Here is a 27,050-nt window from a genome sequence, read left to right as displayed (position 1 = left end):
CCCCCTCAATATTTCAGGCAAAGAAAATTTTTATGAATTCTATCTATTGAAATTCACTAAAGTCAAAACGAAAAAGAGTTTTTATTAATTTTTTTGCAGACGTTAGAAATATTTTTTTCTTATGTGTGAAATTTAAAGAGTATTTTGACTGAGTATTTTACTTTTGTCCCTCTCATAAATTGGGCACCTATAGCGCCCATGATAATTGCTCATTCAGTAACGTAAATCTGTCTTTAGATGCCGGAAGTGCTTGATATTTTTAATTAAACTTTAGATTTGAGAAGGAAATATTGAAAATAACAAAAATTTGTATAAACTTTGAGGCAATGTTTACTCCCGAAAATTATTGTAATCAAATGTACCAGCATTTTAAGGCCCTTCTGTAAATTAAGAAAGGTAGCTCATGTTTAATTTAAATGCCAAATGTAGATGAGTAAAAATAAAATATAAATGTAGTAATCAATTTAGTTTTTAATTTAATGTGTTAATAAAGTTATGCAACTTTTCTCCCCCTCAACTATAGACATTCTGGTTTATAAAATAGTCCGCCTTATAAAATTAAATGCTCTCAGAATGGACATGATTTTAATAGACACCAGGAACTGTATTAAGTCATACAAAATTTTGTACATATTCTTAACTGTATAAAAAAAGTTTTATGTTTCTGATAAGATTGCGGAAAAATACAACCAACAAACAATTGTAGAGAAGTACTGTAAGCAATTTGCGTAAATTAATATTGAAATGCAAGTAAAATGTTTGCAGTTGGTCAATTTAAAGATCTCTCCTACCACAGATAGGGTAAGAATATTGTTCGTTGAGAGGAGAGATCCACCCCATAATCCCCTGATCTTGTCAATGCTGATAAATTCTGTTCTTGGCAAAATAATTAGAATAAGAAAAAAAGGTGAACATGCTGAAAAAATTAAAACCCTTTTTAGCTATCTTATAATAAAAACCACACAATTTTATAGAAAAAATGAATTCAAAAATTTCTTAAACATAGCGAGAAAAGGATGGAAAATACATTATTTGTAAATAAAAATTGTGTTTTATTTCAATTAGTTTCATATTGGACAAAAACTTTTGCAGTTTGTTCATAATATGTAGAAATATCAATGTTTTAATATAGTGTTTATGCATATAAACTAAATTAAAAACTGTGCTGCAACAACAAATAGAGGGCTAAGGCCATCCCAGTTTTCTTGACCTTGGGCTCTGGGGTGCTGTTACAGACGTTCCGGTTGAGAGGTCAGCAAACTCAAAAGTTCCAGTGTTCAGTCCCCAAGCATGCTTGGTACTAATTTTATTGACAAACTGAAGAGATGAAAGGCAGAGAAAACCTTTCCATGTTCAAGGACAGAATGCCAGACTTGTTGCACAGAAGCTAAGGGTTAAGTCAGTCTCCAGGCATCTTATGTATATAGCGTTAATATAAATGTTTCCTTATATTATTGACTAATAATATAATGGAATATAAAGGATCAATAAAATGTGATTCAGTCTGTATTAAAATAATTGTTAGTGGTCCCCAGGACCGGCTACTAATGTAAAAAGATGTGCTGTTTTAGTTTCATATTTTGGTCTATATTTTTGCACACAATAGCATATTTCATCATAATTGTTAACATTACACTTTCTCTGAATTGTAATTTTTTATTTAAGTTTACTTTTTAATGTATTATAATAGAGGCATGTAAATGGCGTATTGAAAATTTGTAAGGACTAGTAATATCTTTTAACTACTTCTCCTTTCGTGACTAAATTTTCTTGATTTTTATTCTTGATTAACGCATTTATTTATTACTTGATGTTTATTTTGCAAGTAAAATTTTTTATGTTATTGAAATTGTGTTTTTCTTATTTTAGTCACTATGGAGTTCCTGAATGCTTAGTTTTCTTATTTCTGATCAGTGAAGCAGTGTTATTTACTATGTGTCCCTGTTAGTCATGAATGACAATGATGAGAAAGAGCATGCTCTCTATCAAAGCATGATCGCTGCCCTCCATCACATAAGAGATTCTAAGTCCCCACCTAAGGCCCAAGTGGACGAGGCATCTCTACAATTAGCCATGGATAAAAACAAAGAATGTAAGTGTTTTTCTTTAATATTTTTGCATTCACATTTTTAGAGTTTGACTGCCACAACATGTATAATTTTTCCTTTTTTAAAAAAAAAATTCATTGTTATGTTCTAGAGATAAATTCATACTTACGTGGGATTATTTAGAGCCGAAGTCAGCTAAAGTCCATGGTACACGTTGGATAAAAGCCGATAATTTTAGTCTCACTACTTGGCCTTTGAAGTTAAAAAGGCAGATTGCTATAATTTTTTATACCACATGAATTTTATATATTTTTTTAAACTTAATACCTGTTTTAAAGTAGTAAAAAAAAGTTGTTTATTCGAAAGTAGTAAACTTTTGCTTAAACATTAATTTTGATATAATAATAATTCAGTGTAATTTTGAATTATAATTAAATGAAGTTTGATTTTTTATGTTAGTTACCCATGTATTTTCGTGCCATTTTGACTGAAGTAATGGCTAAAAATTATAATTTGATTAATAAGACAAGAAACAGTGACCGTGAAATAAAAGAAAATTGTTGATTTAAATTTGTTTATTTTTCCTAATGATCAGTATGTGGTTAATACATAAGTTTAAAAAGAAAAAAATTTGAACATTGAACATGTGATCTATAACTTGTTTTTAAGTACTAAAGTATAAAATTGTTTTAAAATAAAAAAGAAATTAATAAAAATTTTATGAATCCGAGCCGATGAAATCTGAAACCTTTTTCCAGTAAATGCGCCCAAGCCTGTCTTTATTATACACTGCGTAGACTTTTTCAACATTTTTTACAATTATTTCTTTTGCGACAAAGAACCTTATGCTTTAATAAAATAGAGTGTGTTTGGAAATTTTCTATACTTTAAAAATGAACACACACTAACCAAATGAAAATTTAAATTTCTAGCTATATAAAAATAGATCTTTAGGTCCTTAGATAAGTCTACATGCACATTCACTACAAAACTATTCCTTTGTACAATTTTCAAAAAAAAAAAAAAAGAATTATTACCTAAAATTGATTAGGATTTTTAAGAAAAATTTAATCGTGTATTTTCGTGCTATTTTTGCTAAAGTAATGGATAAAAATTATTATTTGATTAATAACAAAAACATGTTAAAATAAAAATTTCTAAGGAAAAATTTTGATTAAAATTTGATTAATATTTTTCCTATATAATGACCTATCCAACCATTAATAAATATTTTATCTGCAGTTTTCACTAATTGAATTGTAATGTTATGTTGAAGTCCAGAAAGTATTTGTTAATTGCGGTGGAATTTTAAAATTCAGATTCCGTTAAAAAATATATATATATATATAGAGAGAGAGAGAGAGAATTTCTAGCCTTTGATTTTAATTTAATTTTTTTTAGTAATAAAGTAATAAAAATTTGCCAATTAAAATTTATATTTTAATGACACTAAAATATATGCTGGAGAAGTTTTGTATAGGAAATAGTAATTTCTTTTTTTAATGATTATACCCAGACCTTCTGTAGTCTGAGGCCTCTTATGCAACTGTGAACTCCCTGATCTTCTTGTCTTAGGTCCTATTAATATTTAATTTTTAAAAGATGTGATTAAAATTGTAGTGTTAAAATATGATAAACATGGCTAATACATGGATTTTAAAAAGTTAGAATATTAAATATGGAATCTGTAACTTGTTTGAAGTAGAAAGAACCAAAGCAGAGCCAGAAATTTTTCATTGTATAATAAAACTTCCAAAATAAATTTTGCTCTATGTAACTGTTGAAACTTCATCACTTTATTTAATTGGCACCTGGGGAAATTGTATTGAAATTTCCCTGCTACATGCAACTTTCCTGTTAAACAACATAATTTTTATTTATTTTTTGAAACCAGTTGTTTAAAGTTCAGAAAAAGTCCTGATTGGAAGACAAGAACCTGGGTTATAACAAAGATAATTATTATAGTTTAAAATATTTAAATTATATATTTTGTGCACATTAAATAATCGTGCATTTAAAATTAACAAGAAATTCAAAGTTATTAATAAATAAAATAGAAACTGAAGTGAAAGTCACTTAATATTTTACAGAAATATTTCTCTTGTTCATTGTTGTATATATTCAGTAAAATTCTGAAAGAAATTATTCTCTGTTACTTTCTTAGAATGTGCAATAGATATTAATAATTTTAAATATTTTTTTTCAGCATTAAAGATGAAGTTGATGAATAGAAGACCAATTAATCAATTGGTAGATCAGGGTATTATACCATGTAAGTTTCATTTGTTTTATTTTTTTTCAATTAAACATTATTCAATTTTATATTAAATATTTTAATTACTTTTCATAATCATGGCTTAAATTTCATTTTCATGTTTAGCTCCAAAAGTTCCACCACACTACTATGAACAACGTCAAAAGTTGGAGAGAGCTAAGGTATTTGTATTTTTTTATTTGGGAACACTTTACTCCTTTTTAAGTATTTTTTGATACTGATTTGATTGTACATAGATGATTTTAATCTTTTATTTTGTTATACTGATATAGTAGTATATAGACAAAATGTTAATTGTATTAAGTAATGAACGTTTTGTAAATTGTAGGTCTTGAATTAACTTGTTTTTTGTTTGTTTTTTTTTCAGATGGGTGACTTTTTGAAAAATAAAATTCAAAAAAGACCAGATCGACAAGCATTAATCCAACAACATATTTTAGAAGGTATAAATTTATCATAATTAATTGTTAGTTTCATATTTTGATCCTTTTTTATGTCATCAACATTAATCATAAAATTCTTGCTAAACATCTGCACACATTCAGTTAAGCAGATTCCCCTATTTGCTCTTTGTGTAATTGTTGAGTCCAAACACTCTCAGGTGTGCTGTTTAGTTCATTGAAGTTATTAAATAATCTGAAGTGGGAGCAGAAAATTTTATTGTGATTTTTTTTTTTTTTTTGAGAGAAGAAAGTTTAAAAAAAATGACAAAAGTATAGTTAAAATTACGTAAGAGTTTTGAAACTCCTTACAGAGTTTCAAAATAATCAAAACAGTTGAACACTGAGTAAATATTTACGAGGGATTGTCCAAAATTTTCCTTAGAGTTAGCATAAAACTTTAAGTTTTACCCTTAACTGTTATTTTTTTGTATTCTATTATTTATGTAATTATGTAAATTATTATGTGACATATTATTTAACATACATATATAAATATGTTGCTCATAAATTATGAAAAATTATGTTATGAACACAGTGCAATCTGGAAGATCATTTCAAGTAATTTCTATCTTGAAAAAAAAAGGCTAAATGTTTTAACAGCCAGAAATTAATAAAATGATGAAGTAAGGATTAAACAAAAATTAATAAGATTGAAATAAGGATCTAACTTTACACCAAATTCAGAGAAGCAAATATTGTGAAAACTAAAGGTATATCAATTAAAAAGGCTTGGACATATCTATATAATGATTTAAACACAATGAAAATAGGGGCATTTTGAAAATGTGAATGAAAAAGGAAAAGAGGTAGACGAAACACCAGATTGTACAGTTTAAAAAGCGTAACATGAAATTGGGGTCAACTGTTGGAAAACAAGTAGCAGATGATTTTTGATGGAAAAAACATAAGCACTTGATTTCATGAAATATTTTAGATTACCCAAAATGTTTTTTTCCTTATCTCTGAAGAACTTAAACTGCTTAAGAACTATTTCTTGAAGCTCCAATAAGAAAGATCATCTGAGGTATTGGAAAGAAAAGTTGCCTAAATTATCCATCATCCAATATCTGCACATAGATTGAAACAACCATAAATAAGATTCAAAAGATGATAAAACAGAAGATTTTCCGTAAAGCGTAAATCAAACAAAGAAGCAAATACATTGACATTGTTTGAAGTAATTGTTTTTTGGAAGTAAATACTTGTATAACTATTTTTAATATATCAGAACGATTGTTAGTTTGACTAAATTTTTTAAAATAGGATTTTGGGTACCCTAAATCATTGACATCACTAAATTTTTAGTGCTTGTAATATGAATGGCTCGTGATATGGATGTTTGATTGTGTTTCAATTTTTATTGTTCAAATGGGTTTAGTAAATATTTAATTTTTACATTATAGTTTAAAATTCATTTTTACATTGTTCATTAAGCTTTTCAAAAGATTTATGTAAGTTACATTTTTTTATTTCTATCTTCCTAGTATGTCAATGACTTAGTAGCTCAAAGTAAATTTTTTTGTAGCCTCTGCTATTTATGTTTTCAATAAAAATTATTGTACTTCAAAATTATTTTCATCATCACAAAACTTAACTTGAAATGCAAATCTTTCAGATACAAAAATTGATCCAAGTTTACAAGACAAACAGCGTCAGTTGAAGAAAGCTCGTCTGGCAGATGATCTGAATGATCGATTATCCCATCGCCCAGGACCATTAGAGCTAGTTAAAGGCAATATCTTACAAGCTGATGAAAAATTTGCACAGGCTGTGAAAGGTAATATACTTTTATTTTCTTAATTACTTTCATTTTGACTGAATAAGTTCTTATAGATTCTTAAAATCCTTAAAAATTTTTTTATTCTTAAAACTTTTTTTAAGGCTGGAATTTTTTCTTCTTCTTAAAAATAAGTGCTTAGCTTTCATTGAATTTTTTATTCAACATTCAGGTTTATAAAGTGTTTGGTAGAATTATTTATCTCTTTTATCTGAGTGTTATTTTGAAAAAAAAAAAGTGTGCATCGCAGATACCTATTAAAGAGTTAATATTTTTCAATAATGCACATTTTTGATTTGTCATTTACATTAACAGGAAAAAAAATAGCACATATTTTTCAAAGCACTGAAAAAAGTGCAACGATTATTGCCCTAATATTGGGGTGCACAATCTTTTTGAGTGAAGGGTCATGCCTATTTAATTATGATGGTGGCAAATATGATAATTTTTAAATAAACAGTGTTCTAACCACTAAATTGTTTTGATCTGTACACCTAATAATATATTTGCAGAAAACTAAATGCTTGTAATTATTAGAGTTCACTCAAAAGAAAAACTGATACTTTTTAAGAAAAGTGTTTTTTCTTCCTTTTTATGAATTAATTCATTGAAAAAACTGTCAAAAAGAATTGATAAAAAACTTGGATTTACCTGATAAAATCGACAAAAACAAAACAAAAAGGGATTTAAATATGTGGTTTGTATCTCGCCTGTCTTTATAATATCCGAGTAAAAATACAGGATTGTCAAAATCACATGAAAAAGCATTGCTATAACAGCCTTTTTAAAAAAAATTTATGATATTTAGATATGCAATGAAATCGACATATATAAAGCATGTCATAAAGTGATAAAATCATAATGAATATATCCGAATTTTATAAACCGTATGGAAGTAGGTATTTATAAATGCCAAAAAAAAAAAAGCGATCAAAATGTCACTAGAATTTCTGATAAAATCTACAGAAATAAAGTGAATCAAAAAGTGATTACTCAGACTTGAAATTTGCATATGATAGTATCATATTAAAAATATTTAGTTTTTTAAATTTGTGCGGAAATACGTAGCCTATAACCATTGAAAAAAGGATCGAGAAACAAAGACTTACAATAAAATCTGTATAAATTGAGCACATCAAAAACTAATTACTCAAGTATGATTCAAAATTTTTGAAATTTTTTTCTCACAAAATTTTTTTTCCGTTGTGTTTAGAATATCTGGTGGCACCCCTACGTAATATTATATACAACTCTCTTTTACGAACTTAATTAATTTTGCACGTTTTCTTTTATTATTACAGTTGAAACAATGTATTTCTTGGCATAAGTACTAGCAATGAAATAAGCCCTCTTCTATCAAACATCTACAATTAAAATGGCTTATCCACGAACTATTTTACTGACAAATTTGACACTCCACAAATTATTTTATTATGAAATAGGTCCCTCAGAATATTTTCAGTTCAAAAATGGATTTTTTCACAAAATTTGTTTTTAGGTAATTATGGATAATGAGGTCATTAATTCATAATTTTCAAACCACAACTCCTTGAAAGGACATGCTTTTTGTGTTTTTTTGCAAAAACAGGACTGAAAAATAAACTAGATTTTACACTGGCTTTTTATTAAAAAAACTTCTAGTGGATTTTTTGCAAATTCGTAAAGACAGGACATTTCACTATTCAAGAGCCACTTTCTTTTAAAAAACAAAATTAAAAAATTTACAATTTGTTTCTACAAAATAACAAAAACAAGACCTTATTTTCACAAATTTATGAATAAATTTTTCTCACTTTCACCCAAAACCGAAACTTTCACAAAAAGTCTTCATTGACGCATTTTTCAGTTGAAATATTGTATTTTTGTATACAGTTGGAAAAAAAAAACTGAGCTGCATACAGAAGAACTTAAACTATTACTCGTTTTTCTTATTTGTATTAACAGTATTCCTCAAACAAAATTAGCAGTTTTAAATTAATAATGTACCAAAAAATGTAACTCGTAAAGATTTTTTTTTCATGATTTATATGTTATTTAGAGGGACAAATCCAATTCAAGCGAACATGTGAAGGGCAAGCCTTAAGGCATCCAATGCCTTGTTTCACATTTGAAGATGACAGTGGGAGTGATGCAGCTTTATCTCCTCCACAGGACTTACTAGACCAATCTCTAAATAGGTAAGTTTCTCATTTTCAAAAATAAAAATTAAGATTAAAGTATCTTTTTAAATTAACAGGGTGTCCAGCAACAGGGGTAATGGAAAACATTGAATTATCAGGGAATTTTTTATTTCTGGAAATTTCAGAGAAATATCAGGAAATTTCTAAGATTTTTTAGTTAAACAGGGAAAAGTTTTTAAAAACAAGCGATTACTCATCAAGCGATCGATGCTTCAATCTGTGAGCAGCACTTCACTATGAACGACACTAACAAGTTTTCTCCCATATTTATTCCAAGTGGTCCTGAAGTTACAGATTGATTTTTCAGCAGTAATTCATCTTTTCAATCTCTCATTTTCTAAATATAACATATAAATGATATATTTAATACATTATATCAGCATCTGAATTTTTTTTAATGATGAAATTATAGACTTCATATATTTTGGGTTTCTTGAAAGCGATGTAAATTTTTGTGAAATACAATGCTCCTTTTTGTGGTGGATATTATTTTTTAGGGGGATATAATACCCTTTTTAAGATCTGGAATGAAACCAGTCTTATTTACAAGTACCGAGTGTCTTTTTTATAATATTAAACTGTTTATCAATATTTTTCGGTTTTACTCTGATTGATTATATATTTTGAATGATAAAGTATTTTTTATAAATAAAATTCAATATTAAGTTTCATATGCGCGATACAGGAAAAATCGTGAATTTACATGAAAAAGTCAAGGAATTTGAAAATTTTTTCTCACTGGGCACCCTGGTTAAAAATGTGTATTTTAGATAGTATTTAATAGTTATAATTTTTATTTAAAAGTTATAATTTCTGAACTAATGAATAATTTTTGAAATTAATGAATTAGTTTTCTATGAAAAATAATCTAACAGTTCCATGTCTTTTAAAGTAACTTATTTTTTTTTTGTATAAAAGTTATCTATCATTTTATACAAAAATGTTCTAAGTTATTTTTTATGTAAAATATAATTTTATTAAGAGTTTTAATTAAAAAAATCATGGTTTATTTTTATTATAGTTGTGGGAGAGGTTCTCCTTACTTATAATCATTTAATTCATAATTAATCTTTTTTGTTTTTTTAAATTGTATATGACACTATTTGTTATGAGTAATAATAATTAATCTCTGAAATATTTTCCCAAAGCATGCCTTCTGTGGAAACAATGGTTTTGTCACCATACCAAAATCAAGATTCACCTAGTAACAGTTTGGGAGAGTTGAGAATATCATCAGGAACACCTCCAACTTCTACACCTTCACCTGTCTCTAGTCAATCTGGAATTTCACTAACAAGTGAAATTGTACCTAAAGAAAATACAACTGTTGTACGCAGAAAAAAATCCAAACCAAAAGCTCAGCCTAAACCTCGTACTATTAAATTTCATGAATATAAGGTAAATGCATTTTTGTTTTTATATTTATTAACATTTTGTAAAAATATTTTATCGCAGTACTGCACCGTGAAAAGATTGTTTTATGAAATTTATTTTAACATTTTAAATAATCACACATTCTAACACTAAATAAATATTTTTCCAACAATTTATTTATTGTGATAAATTATCAATAGAAGGTTAATTATCACTTTAAACAAAGCTGGGAAGTCGATAGTTGAAATATTCAACTGAAACTTCAGTCTTTACAGTGAGCTTGACTCAATCTTGTAAATGTTTACTTCAAATTAAATTTTGCTATTTTTTATGTACAATTTATATATAATTTCATTCTATATTATGCTATGTCATTTAAAGAAATAAATTTTAGCAAACACATTAGTACAAAATATTAATATTGTTCTAAGCAATTGTTAGAAAAAAAGATAGATATCTATATCACACACTCACTTATATAACGTAAAACATAATAACTTATGACATTATATAACATATGATATAAAAATATCTCAGTACAAGAAAATAGTTGATTCATAAGCTCTATTTTTCAAGAATTTTCAAAAAACTCAAAAAGGTTCAAATGAAGTAAATTAGTTTTATATTGAGTTGTTTAAGTTTTAATTAATTGGAATCAAATCGTACCCACTGCGATTTTTGCAAAATAATCCTCAACTTTCACTCACCAGCTCTTCCATCAACTTGGTTTACATATATGTATTATGAGATTTTAGTAAATGTTATTGCGTTGATACAAAATAGATTGAACTGCTAAAAATATGAAATAAATTTATAGATTAAAATATTCTTCCGAAGTTTGAACAAAATTATTTAATTACGAAATTTTAAATTTTTTTTTGTTAATTATTATATTTATCACTGCAAAGTTAATTATATATATTTATTATGTCTATTTTCAGGGTCCCCCAAATGCACAGAAAAGTCAAGCTTCACTACTTGAATCTGAAACATCCTATGAACTTTTATTGCAACAGCAACAACTCTTTCTGCAGTGGCAACTTGAATGGCAGCAAAAATATCCTCACCAGATGATTCTTCCTGTTCCACAGGTATGAGTAACTACTTTGTTGCTTCATTTAATAAATTGATCACAGTATTCAACTATATACCGAGATCAATAATTTGATCACATTATTCTTTGACACTTTAACTAAGAAATTGTTTATAACATACCAAAATCAAAACTACTTACTATTTATAATGTATTACTATTAAATAATGATTTTTTTTTTTTTTTAGTTTGTTCTTAAGCCGATCGATTGCAAAAGTAGCTTAGATCTTTCTCTTTACCTGTTTTTAGTGACTTAATGTTTTCTTATGTTTCTTATGTTTTCTTAATGTTTTCTTGGTCGGCCTTTTCCATTTGTAGATAATGCGTTACTTATGATGTCTTTTTTTTTTTTTTTTTGTTATACAAGAGTATTTAAGTCTGAGATGAAGATTGTTCAATTGTATTCTTTCTTTTTGTTGTCTTTCTGTTACTCCGTTAGGGTGTAGTGTGCCTGTTTTTCATATTTTTTTTATGGAAACTTCAGTTCTTAATAAAAGTTAGTATTAATTCACATTCACGCGGCTATTTTACCTGCCTTTTTTACACTAAGCATGAACTAATCTGCAAAAATATAGAAAATTTAATTTGAATATTATTATTGTCTTTTTGTAAAAGATTCTCTGGTTTTTATAATTTCACTTTTTAACACTATATTTACCAAACATATATTTAAAGAGAAAAAAATCTGTTGCTCTCAGCCCAATTTGTTTTCATTGAGTTTTTTTTTTTTTTTTTTTTTTCTTTTTACACAATTGAAGAAAACTAAGTTTCTGACAACTTTTAATGCTTTTCCTCAAAATTTACTGTAACAATTTCTTTTTTCAGTGCATGAAATTGATTTTGTTGTTTGTTACCATTTCCTTATGACTAGTATAACTGGTGGTTCAGAATAACAGGTATCAGCATGTTAAGTAGGATAAATGAAAAGTTGTGAAACATTTATAAAAAATATTGCTATTAATAATAAGTTATATATTTTTATACTAGCGAATACATTGTTCTGGAGGAGTAGAAATATTCTACCTATGTTAAATATGTATTGACTCTTTAAAAAAAAGTTATAAAATTTAATATTTGTACAATAAAACTTTTAACTGATAACTTTTTGAAGGTATTATGAATAAATTATGAATATTTTATGAATAAATTTGTATTTATTAGACTGTTATCTAATTATAAGTAAAATAATATCTTATTTCTCATAACATATTTAATTTTTTTATTTAAGCAACCTTCATCAGACCAATCGAAATCTGCCAATGTAAGTCAAAGTTCGCTCTTAGATAAGCAACTTGACTCCCCATCTTCACCTTCCCAGAATTCCATGAAACAGTTTGAAGATATGAAAGGTATATTACTTAAATAACTGTAGAAAAATTATAAAAACATAGTTCTTTTTTTTTGTTTATTCATGTTAACCATTTCTTTATATTAAAATGCAGCAAATTATTTTAACAAATTATTTATGCTTTTATTTCACAAAACTTTCTGGAGTTGAATTAAAATAACTGAAAATAAAATTTCTTTAAAAATATAATTAATTGGTTTCTGGAAAAACTTCATTTGTTGACACATCAATGTATTTAAAATCTTATTACAATTCAGCAGGGTTGCAAAAAACCCACCTACCCAGTAAAACCCACCTTTAAGTGGGTTTTTCTAAAATTAATTTCTTTTTTATCCTCTGTTATATTAAAGAGCTATTCTATTGAAATATATATGTAGTCTAGCCTAAAAAAATGAACCTATTGTGAAAAAAATAATAACTATCTGAAAAGAAAGACTGACAGTCACCTTGCTGGCTAGATTTGACTGTATGGCCATTGATTAGTCAGTGTCTTTGATTCGCTTTCTATGCAAAAAAAAAATTCCTCAAGTATTTTTTAAGATTTAAATATGAATAAAAAGTAATCCTGTGTTGAAATAAGTTTTAATTGTGTGATGTATGTGAGTACATATAACATTTTGTATCGTGATGTCAGAAGAAACTTTTTTTCAGGCTTTTGCACCAATTTATTTGTATTAATTATTAATTACCTATGTGTTAAGTCAATTCATAAAATTAAACTTAATTATTAATGTAAGCTTTTTTAAAATAAGGTACTTATACCTGCCCTCTCTTTCTAAAAAAACTCCAATAAAACATGAAAAACCCAGAAAAGCCCAATAAAACACAGAAAACCCCACCCGTGGGTTTTTGGCAACCCTGCAATAAAGCTTTGTCTCTTGTTTTTTTTTTCTTCTTTTTTTTTCAAATTATTTTATACTCTCTATACTGTAATAAGTGTTTAGTAATTTGTTTTTTTTCTTTTCCCAATTAGTTAATAGTTTGAAGGCAGAATTAAAAAAGAGAAATCTACCTGTATCAGGATCAAAAGTGCAGTTACTTGAGCGCCTGAAAAACCATTTAGAGCTAACAGCTAATGGAAATAAATCATCTGATAAGAACAATGTGAAAGTGGAAGCCACAACTGTGCCTATTAATGTAAATGGTATCATTTTAGATACATTACCAACGTTAGTAACTCAACCTGATGCGATGACATCTGTTGTAACCGTTGAGCCTATCAATAACAGGACTTCTCAAATTTCTGTGAAAGAGGAACCGACTCTTATGGTGTACAACACATTGCCAGTTCAAGGACAGTTAGTTGCATCGAGGCCATCCTCTGCAGCCCCAATGGATGTTGAAATCAATAATAGCTGTGATGCTATGGATTGTAGTGACGGGTCTAATATAATCAATGATGATATTGTGAAAAGACAACAGCAAAAAATCCTTCAACTACAAAGAGAACTACAAAGGTAGTTCTTATTATTGTTTAATGCTTTTTTTAGAGTACATTTTAGGGAAAGTATGATGTGTCGGAATTTGAATATTGAAATTGTATTTAATTTGTATTGAAGTTTATTATTGTGTTCAACCAGTTGTGACTTCATTGAAATGTTATATAACTAGCCTTTAATAAGTAGACTTCACACCAATATTTAATATTCCATTATTAGGATCGTGAATCTATGGCATCTGAGATGAGAAGTTTTCGAACTCTTTAAAAATTTAAATGTTTTTGTATATGAATTTTCTACAACCTTCAAAAATATTTTTTTTTAAAGTTAAATCATTATTTTGTTTTCTTAAATAAAATATTCACATTGAAGTTAATTTTCTTTTGGATCATTGATATTTTTTTCCTTTTTCGTGAATGTGGTACTTATATTACTGCAGCAGAAATTTTTTTATAAAAATATTTATTTTGTTAATCCCCAACTGCTGAGAAATTCTATTTTTATACATTAACAATTATTTTGTTGTAAATAATTTAATAACCCTGTACATTAGTATTGTTATAATTCAATCAAATAATATAAATTCTGTAGAACTGACAAAATAGAGCGTAAAAAACTTAGTTTTAGTACAAATAAAACTACAAAATATGATAAATCAAAGTAGATATTTAGCTGTTAACATAAAAGATTATTTTGCATTGAAATAGAAAGTTTTTAAATGTTAGTAGTTTTAAAATGTTATGCATACTAAAACATATCTATTGCTTTTTTATTTTAAATTTTTTTAGAAAGCTTAATTGTTTCGTTTAAAATGTTATTGTTATTCTTATCATCAAATTTTCTATATTCTGTTTAATTTTGCCGTAATCTGTCAGCATATTATTTTGTAGAAACATTAATTTAGTTTGAAATTAAGAAAATTAAAAATATTTTATCTTATTCAAGGTCTCAAATGCAGTTACAACAACAACAGTGGTTGCAACAGCAACAACAAGCACAAGCTCAGCAGCAGGCTCTGCTGGCATCTCACCCTGTTCCTATTGCACCTGCTCCTCCAGCAAATCAAATTCCTACTTTATCATTAGCATCGTTACCCCATCAAGGCAATGTTGACAAAGCTTTGAAACAATTACAACAACATATACATCAGAAAATACAACAACAACAGTTGATACAGCAAGCTGGTAAATTAAATTGCATTTTTCCAATTTATTTTTATTTGAAATATAGTTTATGAGTATCTTTTTCTTCTTATTGATTGTTCAATAGATTTTTTTACTGTATTTTAGGTTGGGGGGGGGGGGTTAATATAGAACCAAATTTTGTGTTTCTTAGCTTGAAGTTTTGTATGTTTATAATCTATATTGTCCTTTCTTATATTAATAGAAATCCTTCTTTTAATATGATATGATATGAATGTTTTTTTATTTTATTTATTTATTTATTATTTATTTTTTTTTGTTGCATTTTTACTTGCACGCTGCACTTTTGCAAATTGCTGTAATTTCTAACTATTAGTATAAAAAAACTTCATTAAATATTTTTTAATAGATTTAATAGATTTAAATTTTTACATGTAAAATCTCTCTGGTGTAGCCATAATTTTAAAAGAGAACGAAGAAAGAGAGTTCAGAACCTTAAGATAGAAAATGAAAATAAGTGGTAAAATGTTTAGACCTCTTAATGTTACTTTTCCTTTTTGTATTTCATTGGAACTAATTGTACTAATCAAAACATTTTCGCATACACCTAAAGAAGTCTTTTGCACATAGATTATTTTATGGAAAAAGTTTTTTTTACTTGTATAAGTAAAGCTTGTATAAGTTGACTACTTATGAGTAGTTGTTATTGGTTGTCCTCTTTGACAAATAGAGAACTTATAAAGGGGAAAGGAAAAAAATTTTCTGCCAGTTTAGTACTTGATTATTAAATTAGTTAAGTTACAAAATCAGTGAAATGAAGAAAAAAAATATGCAATCTAAGATGATATGAAACTTTTCCTATTTTATAATTCAAAATTTTCTACATTATTGGTCTCAATAACAAGTAATTAATAAAAATTATTTTTTCTATTAAGCTATCTGTTGATATGCTAGAAGTTTAATTTTATGCTTAGCTGTTTTTTTATTTTTTTTTTTTTATCATTATGATTAGTTCAAAAAATATAAGGAAAATGTTAAAAGTAAAAATAATGTTTAGAGTCCAAACTTTATTTAGCTCTCCTGACTGTATCTCTATTTTCTGATATTAATGATACAACATATTCAGATGTTATAGTGTGTCTTTTATAACTCCTCATGTTTGTCATCAAAAGAAATTCACATAAAAAGAAAGCTATGCGTCATAACATAGTGAGAACATATATAATTTCATAATTAGTTCAAAAAATATGGGGGAAATGTTTAGAGTAAAAATAATATATAGATTTCAAATTTGACTTCTCTCTCTTGACTGAACTGTTGAATCTCTTTTTTCCAATAGTAAAAATGTTTTAGCCCCTTATGTTTGTCATTAAAAACAAGATATGTATTGTATATAAGGATAAAGTATACAATTTGTAGTATTACTTCGTAAGGTATCTTAGATAGGCCTGTCAAACCATTAATTTCATAACTCTTTGTGAAATTATGATAATGCTGAGTTATTCCATTTATAAATTTTTGCTTACTTCCTTTAGAAGGAAAAAAAAAACTAGATTTATTAGTCAGTTTTGATGTGTAATTAATTGAAACTTATGACAATGAAGACATACTTTTTTCTTCAGTATGTTGACCTTAGTTAATTTTGTTAAATTAAACTTGGGGCTTTCTCTATATTTGCTTATAAAAGATTAATTTGAAAATAAAAAATTGACTGTAAAAGATTAATAATCATTGTAAGCGCCATGTATAAAATATAGCATATAGTGTATATGTGTGTTCATGTGTAAATAATAAATTTTTCTCATAGGAAAATATGCACCTGGTTCTGCTGCCAAATCTGCTATTGTTAAAGCAAATCTTGCTGCTCATATTCACAATCAGCAAGCAAATTCTATTCGTCTACCTAATGGAATAGATACTTTAAATCAACAAAATATCACCCAATATGCCAATTTGAAACCCATTGTATTGTGTCAAGCTCAAGCAGTGCCTCAGATTCTTGAGAAACCAAGAGCCAATTCTGTACCGAATGGATTAGCACAACAAAAATTGGTTTGGTATGTATCATATTTTTTCTCTCTTATGATTTTTTTCTTTCATTATTGTTAAAATTAAAAAATTGAAATCAAATGAATTATTTGTGAAGAATTCAAAAGATAATTAAATTTGATTGTATCTGAATCAGAAACGCCAACTTCTAGGTTCGCAAAATATTTTAAAAAACTGATAGAGAATTACAAACTAAAATTTGCAGATTGTCGACAACTTTTCGAGTTTTTATAAGGTTAAACATAGCTTAACTGTAACAAAGTGCTGTATCACATAAGCCTTTGAACTGTTTAGAACAGGGGTTTCCAACATACATGAGGACGAGGGCCGCTATTAAAAACACCAGTCAAATGGCGGGCTGCAACTTCATCGAAATTTTATATAGGACTCTTTTATGTTTGAAGGAACATTAAATATTACTGTCAGATTTTTATCAATTTGTACGGAACAAAAATATTGAATTATAAATTAAAATAACAAGTAGATTTTTAAAAATATTTAAGTGCATCTTAAAAAATTCTGGCTACTATAACTTTAATGTGCACCGATGTATTAAACAATTAATGTGCAACAGATGGGTAACACAATTGACACTCATTGGCCCCTGCAGCAGGGACCGAGGAAGTGTACTTGCATTTCAATGGAAACTTAATAAAATAAGAATTGTATTTTGCTTTTAAATATAAAGTTTATTTTAAATTTAAAAAACAAAATAACAAGCATTACAAATAATGTCATTATGTATCATTTTGAATCTTCTCTTAATCAGAAACTAAATTATATTCACAAAATGCAAAAAAAAATAAGAATAAATAATAATAAACAAGGACGACATACATGATTATTTTTGTATTTGAATAAATTTTTTGTTGGATGCAAAACTTGAGAAATAAGTTTTTTTGCTCCGTTGGCATGTTGAATTTCACAGAAACGAAGAAATTGGGGTTTTCTTTTCACGAAAGAAAAGTATTTTAAACCAACATAGATTTTTGCGAAAATTGTTCTCAGAAAAATGACAACTAGTATATTGTAGTTTGCGGCCCACAAAAATAAGCTTCTCGGGCCACCAGTTGGTAACCACTGATTTAGAAGAGTAAGAACCCTACAAATAAAATAGACTAAACCAAAGATCATATATTAAAGGACTACCACTTAAAAATATTTATCCGCCATCCGGAACAAGTTTGCATCTCTGCTGAATTAATATTTTTAATAATTAAAGTCAATGTTTAATTTTTTTCAGGTCTACATCTGTACCTAACTTTTCTAACCTTGTACCAAAAATGACCCTGAGAACTGTTGAGCCAAAACTTCTAATACAGAAAGCTCCTCCTGACTACAGTGAAGCTGTTAAACCTCAAAACAAAGTAAAACAGGTATGAAATATTTTCTGTTACTTTAGATTCAATGTTAACTAATTATTGGAAATTAATATTTAAACATTTTATTGCAGGAAAAGCAGTCTAACACAAAAAATCGCAAAAAATCTGTTAAAAGTCAAGAAGTGGATGATGTTCTAGGTGTACTAATAAAAAATGGAGGTACAGCATGCTTATAAATAGATTTTTTCATTCATTTATCCTTTTACATTGTTTCTATACTTATAATTTATTATCTCACTGAAATGCTCTTAAGCTTACATTGTAAGATATTCGTTTTCGTTTTAAATCTAGAGGATTATTAGGTAGTTTAAAAAAGGGAGGTAAGTGGAGTGGATAAAAGGATTTTTTCAAAATTGAAGTCCTCACAGTATTTTTTACCTCAGAAACCAACTAAAATACATGCTAAGCTTTCTAGAAAATATTTGCCTTGAAAAAAATTATTAATGAATAGAATTTAAAAATTTTTCTTTCATAATTATGTAAATGTCATATACTTAGCTTTCCTAACAGTCACAGGTAATTTATAGTCTTATTAAAATAATATTTATGTAGGTATTTAATTTTGATTATGTGATAGCTTTAAAAATATATTGGCACAATGCTGGACCAGAAAAAAAATCTATATAATTATAAAGTTATATTTATACACACTTTTAAACTGCTATAACCCTTACAGAACCAGGAAATATTTATTTTTAGATACATATATTTAATACATAGATTATAGCTCAACTATGTATTGTACTCTATAACGAAGTTTTCTTTATATTGGATATTTTATTTATGAAAAAAAATATATAATTTTTCTAATTTTCCAATACTGTTAAGCTGTTTTAAACAAAATCAAAACAAGTGTATTAATCTTAAATTGAAATTGTGAAAATCGTAAATTTATTATTAATAAAATTATTATTTGCAGAGTTTTAAAATCTTATGAGTTTGTGAACAAGATTTTATTATTTTTTTTCTTTCTTAATCTATATGCAACTTTTCTATGAACAAAATTAATTCGCTTCGACTATAGAATTTCCAGAGAGAGAAAAAGTACAATTTGAAAGATATACCTGATGTTTTTTCAGTTGGTATTGAATAAAGGGTTTTTGATATGACAGCTCTATCCATGGTTAATGTTAAAAACTATCATAGTACCAAAACATTCCCTCTCTGTACTCAACTTTACATGCAGTTGAATGGCTAGATAGAAAAAATGGCCTTGGTTCTAAATTTTTGAGGGCCGTGATAGCCCAGTGGTTAAAGAATTGGACTCCTGTTCCGGAGGGGTTGGGGCTCTATCCTCGACTCCGCTAAAACCCACTGAGTACATGTGATATATGTGCTTGTAAAATTCGTGGAGCGGAAAGTTCTGTGGTCTGTGACTGAGCAGTATCATGTGTACACGAATCTTGAGAAAAATTTTCTTCCCCTTCAGATCTATGTCTGAATGTAGAAAGTGGACTCTTAAATGGGATCTCCTCTACAGAGGGTTAAAATTGTGATGGCATGTTTTCAGATCATCCTCAGGAATGTTTCCCAGACTTTTGTCAATAAGCCTATTATGCAGCTCTAGTGCGATATAAATAAATTAGCTACCTACCTAAATTTTTGAAATTTTGAATTTTAATTGCTTGAGACAGTTTCAAAAGTTATTGGACATTTCAAAATATTAACATTTCATCAAAAAGAATTTTTTTTATTATAAAAAAGAACTTGTTACCTTTTTGCAGGATTCATTCATTTTGTAAAGTATTACTCAGAAAGCTACTAATCAATGATGTTCTAATAAAATTTTTACTTTGTACCACACTCTTCTAATCAATCATTTTCTTTATAAAAACTATATACTATTTTTTTGTAGAATTGCCACCAAGTGCTGCATTAGAACCTGTCACACCCACCACTCCAGAAACTCAAAAAAATGTTCCTTTGGGTCCTCCACTCTTCCCTACAATCATTGATGTAAAATCTGTTCGAGTTGAACCAGAATCATCAGAAGCAGAACAGAAAAGTACATCTTTACCTATCAAAATTGAAAATTATACTTCACAACAAGAAGGTGTGCCAAATCTTGTTTTTGATTTAAATGTTGATTTACAAGACCTGGGCATGATGGATCTTGGTGTCTTGGAAAATAACGATTCTCTCGATTCACCGACGCAGATGCCATTTTCTAAACCTGAATCATTGCATGAATCATTGCATCAACAACAATCAGTGCAAAATACTCTAAGTGGAGATGTCGATATGGATGTTGATATTAGTGAATGGTTGGATATGTTTACAAATAACAATACTGTTGCTAATTCCAATCAACCAAGAAGTGTTAGTTATAATAGTGATCCTTTACTATCTTCAATGGACAATGGTCAAGAAACTTTTGACATGTTCTCACTGGACAATGATTTTCGAACACCGTCAGATACTTTCTATTAAGCTTGGGGTTAAAGTGTGAAGAGATACCATGGCTGAAATTTGTGATAAGCTTCAATGTAAATTCAATCTAACAATATTCATAACTATTTTATGCTCAAGTTTTCTTTCTATTGTTTTTTTTTAATACTACTTTAATATATTTGATTTGATGGTGAATCGTTTTTTGAAATTTGATTTTAGGGTAAGTTTGATTCGCCGTATAAATTTTTTGTAAATGAATCTTTATGGTGATTATCAATTAAGGAATTTATTTTTTCTTATGTTGAATCCTTTATTAAATTTTCTAAACTTTTGATTTTTTTATAAATTGCCCTTTCTTGGGACTATGTGGTGGTATTAAAAGAAAAATCTGGAGCATAATTATGTTTATTAGACTCAAAAGGGCTAATATTGTAAAATATACTTTTTTTTTTAATCCTTTTGTGTTTTTACTTGCCAGTTTTTGTGAATAACATTAAGTTTTTTTTTATTTGTTTATTTAGGTTTAGCTACATATTTTTTTTACTGTATAGCATTGTATTATAGAATATTATAATTTGTGCTTCATTTTTATACCATTTCCTTCTTTTGAAAAAAATTATTATAAAAATGTTTGATCAGTTGAAACATATTTAAAAAAAATTTAAACACTTAATACTACCTGGTGATTAAAATAATTTATTTTGCATAATTTAACGATGCATGATATTGATTTAAAAATGATATTGATTTGAAAATGTTTTTATTGTTATCGATTTTTTTATTTATATTGTTTTTTTTAACTAATCTATACAACTTTATGAATTTAATAATTAAAATATTGTTTTCTTCAAATTTGTTAATTGAAATTTTTAACAACTGTTGGTTACATGTACATTCAGTAAAACCCCTCAGTGCTTATTTTCTCCTTTAACATCAATGTTGAAGGAGAAAACTCATTTATCCTACTAAAATGTCTGTTTAATTTTGTTTTAATTTGTGGTAAAAAAAAACTAATAAAATAGACCTCCAATTTTTTGTTTGGCTTTCATAAATATCAAAATTTACTTATTCATTATCCAGGTCTTTTCTTCAAAGTCCTCTAAAACATTAAACATTTAATACTTATCTAATGCAACTAAACATTAATGCATAACATCAAATAAGTTCATATGGGCACAGGGATATGTGTGCTACGAAATTGTAATTGGTGAGAAAACATATTATTTCTTACTACTGCTCCTATCCTTGCTCTTATTTTATCTTTTCTACTCATTTATGTTTTGTCTTTTGTGCTTTTCTAATACACACGTTAAATTAATTAAAAATATATAGAAATTAGATTACCAAAGCTCGCCACTGGTTTTCTGGTTTTTCTTTCTATCTTTGCCCTTATTTTAACAAATGGGTTTACATTAAGTTTTGCTTGTCATTCTTTTTTATCAGAGGCATACAATAATTTAATATATGCCACCTACATGGATGATAATCAAATTTGCTACCAAAGTTGTTTTTGCAAATCCAGTGAATTTATGATATACAAAAAGAGTATCTTTGATTATCTATTTGATTAGGGTATATTGGCTAACAATTTTGTAAAACCAATAAATCATATGTAAAAATTAATTATTTAGCCCATTTAGTTTTTCTTTATTAACTGACCTCAAATTGCTGAGTAGAATATTTATTTTCCTTTTTTTTCGATTGCTTTGTTGTTCGTAACCATTTTAAATGAACTTCTAACAGTTTAAGTAGAACTCAACTTAACCTGATCAGAATCAGTGAAAAGAGAATGAAACACTTTACCAAGCCCATGCACTCCGAGAGTGGACAAAGATAATTGCTTATGACCAGGCAATTTTCCCTGTTAATCCCAATTTTATTTAAAACTTCTTACAATATAATTACTGCAATTTAAATGCAGAAATTTGCAGTTTATTATCATTAATAGTTTCTAAATATATTGCAATAAAATGTTCTCAATATTTAAAAAAAAGGTTGTAAAAATGACCTAAAACATACAAAATTCCATTAAGCATTCCATCTTTTCCCTAGTCCATCAATTAACAAAACCCCCAGAGTTCTGTAATTCTCCATCCCAGTCTTCTTGAAGGAGTTTCACACAACTGTTTACATTTTTAAATAGCTCTGATCAAATTTAAAAAATAAAAATTCGGAACTGAACACGCATACTGTGAGATATTATTCAAAATTATAACGGATTACAACCGCCATCTACTGTTGTTAAAAAGTTGAAACAAAATTTTCCAGAATGAAATCATTCCTGGAGTTGGAAAGGCATGTCTTTTATGTGATACCAAGACCTGTGAAAAGATAATTGATACATAACGCAAACCTGTTCTTGGTCCTGAGCAGGTTTAGCATTTATGGGTTATTCATTAATCAACTAATCATTAAAATTGTCAACACCTGAATAATATAAGTTTTACTAGATTGTTCTTGAAATTTATGAATGAAATGTTATTGGGTGGTTATACTGAATGATTATTAATTAATTTTATTGCTTCTTTTTATAAAGGGGCAATAAATATTTGAGTATTTTTTATATTCCTATGTATCAATTTGAACTGTAAATAAGGCTTAATGATGGATTTGAATTAAAATAATCTAAACAGGTGCCAAACATTTTTGCTATTTGAAATTTCCTAAGGGTTTTATAACTTGAAAATAGTGCAAGCAGATATGTTGTTTTATTCTTTTCAAATGTATTAATACTTTCTGATTTTCTTTTGCTGTTTGTGTAACGGACATGAATGTGTGATGCCGTTTTTTCCACGGTGCTGCGAAGCATTTCATGAATATTTCAATCCATACACTTTAAGGTACATGTTTTTTTAATGGAAAGTTCATTAAAATCATATTCATCAAATTTAGTTGGCCTGCTGGTTAGAGACCAACACGTATACATCGTTAGTATGGCGGGCTTACCATTCCTCCTAATAATATGTTAAGAACGTAATAAGATTATAAAATGTTTTTTATGTTGATGTGTTGAAAGCCTGTTTATGTTATCGTTTAAGTGCATTTAGTTTTTGTTTAGTGATTTACGCTTTCTGTAAATTGGAGTTATTTTAGTTGTGATTAATATTTCAGTTACATGTATCTTTGTCTCCACCTTTGTGCCATTTTGGGAAAGGAACTTTTTAATTATTAGTTGGATGACTTTCCACTTTCTCTCTCTCTCTTTTTCCTTTAATAAAGATTCTGTTAACTTTTTAAGTTCATATGTTAGTTTACTAAAATATGAAAATATTGGTTAAATTTCGTCACTCTTTCTTGTGATTTGCAAGAGTAAAAAGTTATACCTATTTCCAAGATTTTTTTTTTAAAAAATAAAAACTATCCAATTTGTTAGAAAATAAGCATTTGCTAAATAGTTTTTTTTTTTTTTTGCAGTTAGTCATAATCTTTAAAACCTTAAAATAATTTTTATAGTTTTTAGTGTTGAAAAAATCTTGGACTTTTTATTTAGAACAGTTGTTTCGAGACAAAGGTGATTTAAAACATCAACACAAGAAAAAGAATTTAAAAATGAATAATTACAGTAAGCTTTCATTAATAATAACTAGTTTCAATGCAAAAAATGTAACAAAATGATAATCTTTAGATTCCAATTTTTTACAATAAAAGTTTATTTTTTGTTTATTTTTATTTTTGATTGTGAGAAATCTAATTTAATTTTATAAAAAAATCTTATCTGTCAAGTACTTAAAATGTTTTTACTGAACATAAAAAATCAAACAAACAAATTAAATCATTTGTACAGAACCTGAGAAATTGACAGATTTTAAAAACATGTTTCTGAGTTTATGGCATTTGAAGTTATATTTACGTTGTCATAAATAATTACCTGCATAACTTTGTTTATGTACATCATATTGACTTGAAATTTTGACTTAGTAATTTTGAATCAATATGATTTTAGATTGCACAATAAAAAGAAATGAATTTTTTTACCATTAGGTATAATCCCTTAACAGATTAGCAATGTTTCATAATAAATATTTCAAGTATGAAATTTATAGATTCAATTCATATTTATAGATTCAATTTTGTAACCTCAGTGGATGAAATTTAATTTCATTATACCCTGACATTTTTGTTTTATCAGTCTAACTATTGCACAGTAATTCTGCAGAGTTTGTGTATCATCATTGCAGTAGCATCTTTATTTTATTTTTATTTCAGCTGGATTAATGATCCAGCAACGATTTGTACAATGATCTTAACTGCTGAAGGTTGAAATTTTGTATGAAAACTGCTTGAATTGCAAAGGGTAAATAATGAGATAATCAGTCTCTTTGGAAAAAATAATATTAATTTCTGCATTATTCTCTTGTTAGAAAGAAGTTTTGACGGGATATTACCAAGAAATTCCAAAAATGCTTTAAAAATTAATAACAATGTTGAATACTTAGTAATCTCCAAATATATTTTTTTAATTATCTTTATTAAATAATAAAGGAAAGTATAAAAATAATTTGAACTATATTGTAGTTATCTTAAAAAGGATGCTAAGCCACAGGAGAAACCCGTCATCACAAATTCTCTTTTACCTCCTTAACTAATTTAAAGTGTACGAAAAATGAGTTCAAGCAAACCTAGAGTATGCCATGAAGTTTTAAATACTGAAAAGAAATTTTCAAAATGAAAACAAATTGTGAGAGGATCCTTAACTTAGGGTTACACAATTGACTTAGGGTTATATAATTCTCTTCCAATAATTTGTTTGCATTTTGAAATTTTACTTTAGCAATTAGGTATAATATAAAAAAAACACAACTACTTCCACTTAGTAGGAATAACATTTACCATGACGCAATGCTAAATTCTATGACACATAAATAAATGCTACTATCCACATAAATGCTACTATCCACATAAATCAATTATTAATCAAAAATCGAATATCAATTACTTTCCTTTATAATGCAATAAAATCTGGCGAGCAGCTATTTAAACGATCAAACACTTCGTTTGTTTATTTGTGGCTTGAAGTTAGGCTCGCAGAAAATGCCGTTCATGGGTTAAATTTAGTAGGAATAACACAACCTGTGACGTAGGCTATAGTATACCCAATTGAAACTACATGGCCCACACTAGGTTTGCTTGTACCCACTTTTTCAATACTTTAATTTTTGAATTAGCTATGGAGGTGAAAGAGAAATTTCTCATGCGGTATAGTGTTCTCTTAATCGGGAAATGGAAGTAATTGAAAAAGTTATTTGACTTTATTTTGCCATGATTCAATGACAGTATAAGAATAATATATTTAACTGTATTACTTGAGATTCGGGATTATTATATTTACTTAACCTATTTGAAGTAGTTTTAATAGACCAATTAATTTTGTAATAATTTTTTGAATAATTCAGATGTATTTGCAAATTGGTCAAGTACAGGAGTTCACTTATTGCTTTAAAAAATTCACTAACAATAAAAGCTTAGTAATTTATTATTTTTAAATTAAATTTTTCTAGCTCCTTTATGAATTTTTGTGATTGCAAGATCTGAACCATTTGTCACATCACTAGTTTAAAATGAATTGCATAAACAAGTGTGTAAAGTCAATGTTAAAAAAAAAAAATTTAAAAAATCCAAGCATGTTAAAAATTTGAGTATGGAGTTTTTCAAATGTTCCGTTAATGACGGTGAAAGTGAAAGAAAACATAATAGGTATAAAAAGGATTTATTATTATTTTATTTTGATTAATTTTGTTGTGAAAAGCTAAGAGTTTCTGTAGTTCAACCAATTAGCCCCCTTTGAATTACTTAATAATTGAAAAAATTTAAATGAAGAGTAAAACTTCTGATGTGTCTGAAGTTTTTTTTCTCTTTATACCTTATCAGATTTAAGTTACTGTGAATGGATTAAATGCAAAGTTAGTGAAACCAGTATTATCTCCTATTTGTTTTTAATATGCAAAGAATTTACATTAAAAGTAAACTCAGAATTAGTTTAGTGTTGAGCATTGTAAATGATTTTTGTTTCCTCTTCAGTTTTGAATTCAAACTCTAAATGTATTAAGCATCATTACAATTAAAAAGGAAATTTTAATTAAATTTTTTTTAATTTTTTCTCTTATAAAAA

The 27,050-nt window shown here is 27.1% G+C and overlaps 1 protein-coding gene across 3 annotated transcripts in view; it reads left to right on the top strand.

The window, feature by feature from the left end:
• Window positions 1-24,178, top strand: part of LOC107438748 (uncharacterized) — a 56,658-nt gene extending 32,480 nt beyond the window's left edge. For 2 of the 3 annotated variants that reach the window (XM_016051103.4, XM_016051104.4), the window contains 15 exons: window positions 1,870-2,092; window positions 4,255-4,320; window positions 4,429-4,484; window positions 4,691-4,766; window positions 6,382-6,543; window positions 8,582-8,720; window positions 9,872-10,121; window positions 11,039-11,188; window positions 12,419-12,539; window positions 13,512-13,995; window positions 14,923-15,161; window positions 16,927-17,176; window positions 18,412-18,544; window positions 18,622-18,709; window positions 20,406-24,178. In XM_016051103.4, coding sequence (XP_015906589.1) covers window positions 1,951-2,092; window positions 4,255-4,320; window positions 4,429-4,484; window positions 4,691-4,766; window positions 6,382-6,543; window positions 8,582-8,720; window positions 9,872-10,121; window positions 11,039-11,188; window positions 12,419-12,539; window positions 13,512-13,995; window positions 14,923-15,161; window positions 16,927-17,176; window positions 18,412-18,544; window positions 18,622-18,709; window positions 20,406-20,980 — 2,931 coding nt within the window. In that variant the 5' untranslated portion in view covers window positions 1,870-1,950 and the 3' untranslated portion in view covers window positions 20,981-24,178. The remainder of the gene's footprint in view (window positions 1-1,869; window positions 2,093-4,254; window positions 4,321-4,428; window positions 4,485-4,690; window positions 4,767-6,381; window positions 6,544-8,581; window positions 8,721-9,871; window positions 10,122-11,038; window positions 11,189-12,418; window positions 12,540-13,511; window positions 13,996-14,922; window positions 15,162-16,926; window positions 17,177-18,411; window positions 18,545-18,621; window positions 18,710-20,405) is intronic. The other variant, XR_011636507.2, reaches the window with a different exon arrangement.
• Window positions 24,179-27,050: the final 2,872 nt, after the last annotated feature.

Source organism: Parasteatoda tepidariorum, chromosome 3, assembly GCF_982258835.1.
Source record: "Parasteatoda tepidariorum strain Cologne lab strain chromosome 3, Ptep-v5.0, whole genome shotgun sequence".
NCBI classification, from domain to species: domain Eukaryota; kingdom Metazoa; phylum Arthropoda; class Arachnida; order Araneae; family Theridiidae; genus Parasteatoda; species Parasteatoda tepidariorum.
This window is presented reverse-complemented; position numbering and strand designations above follow the sequence as displayed.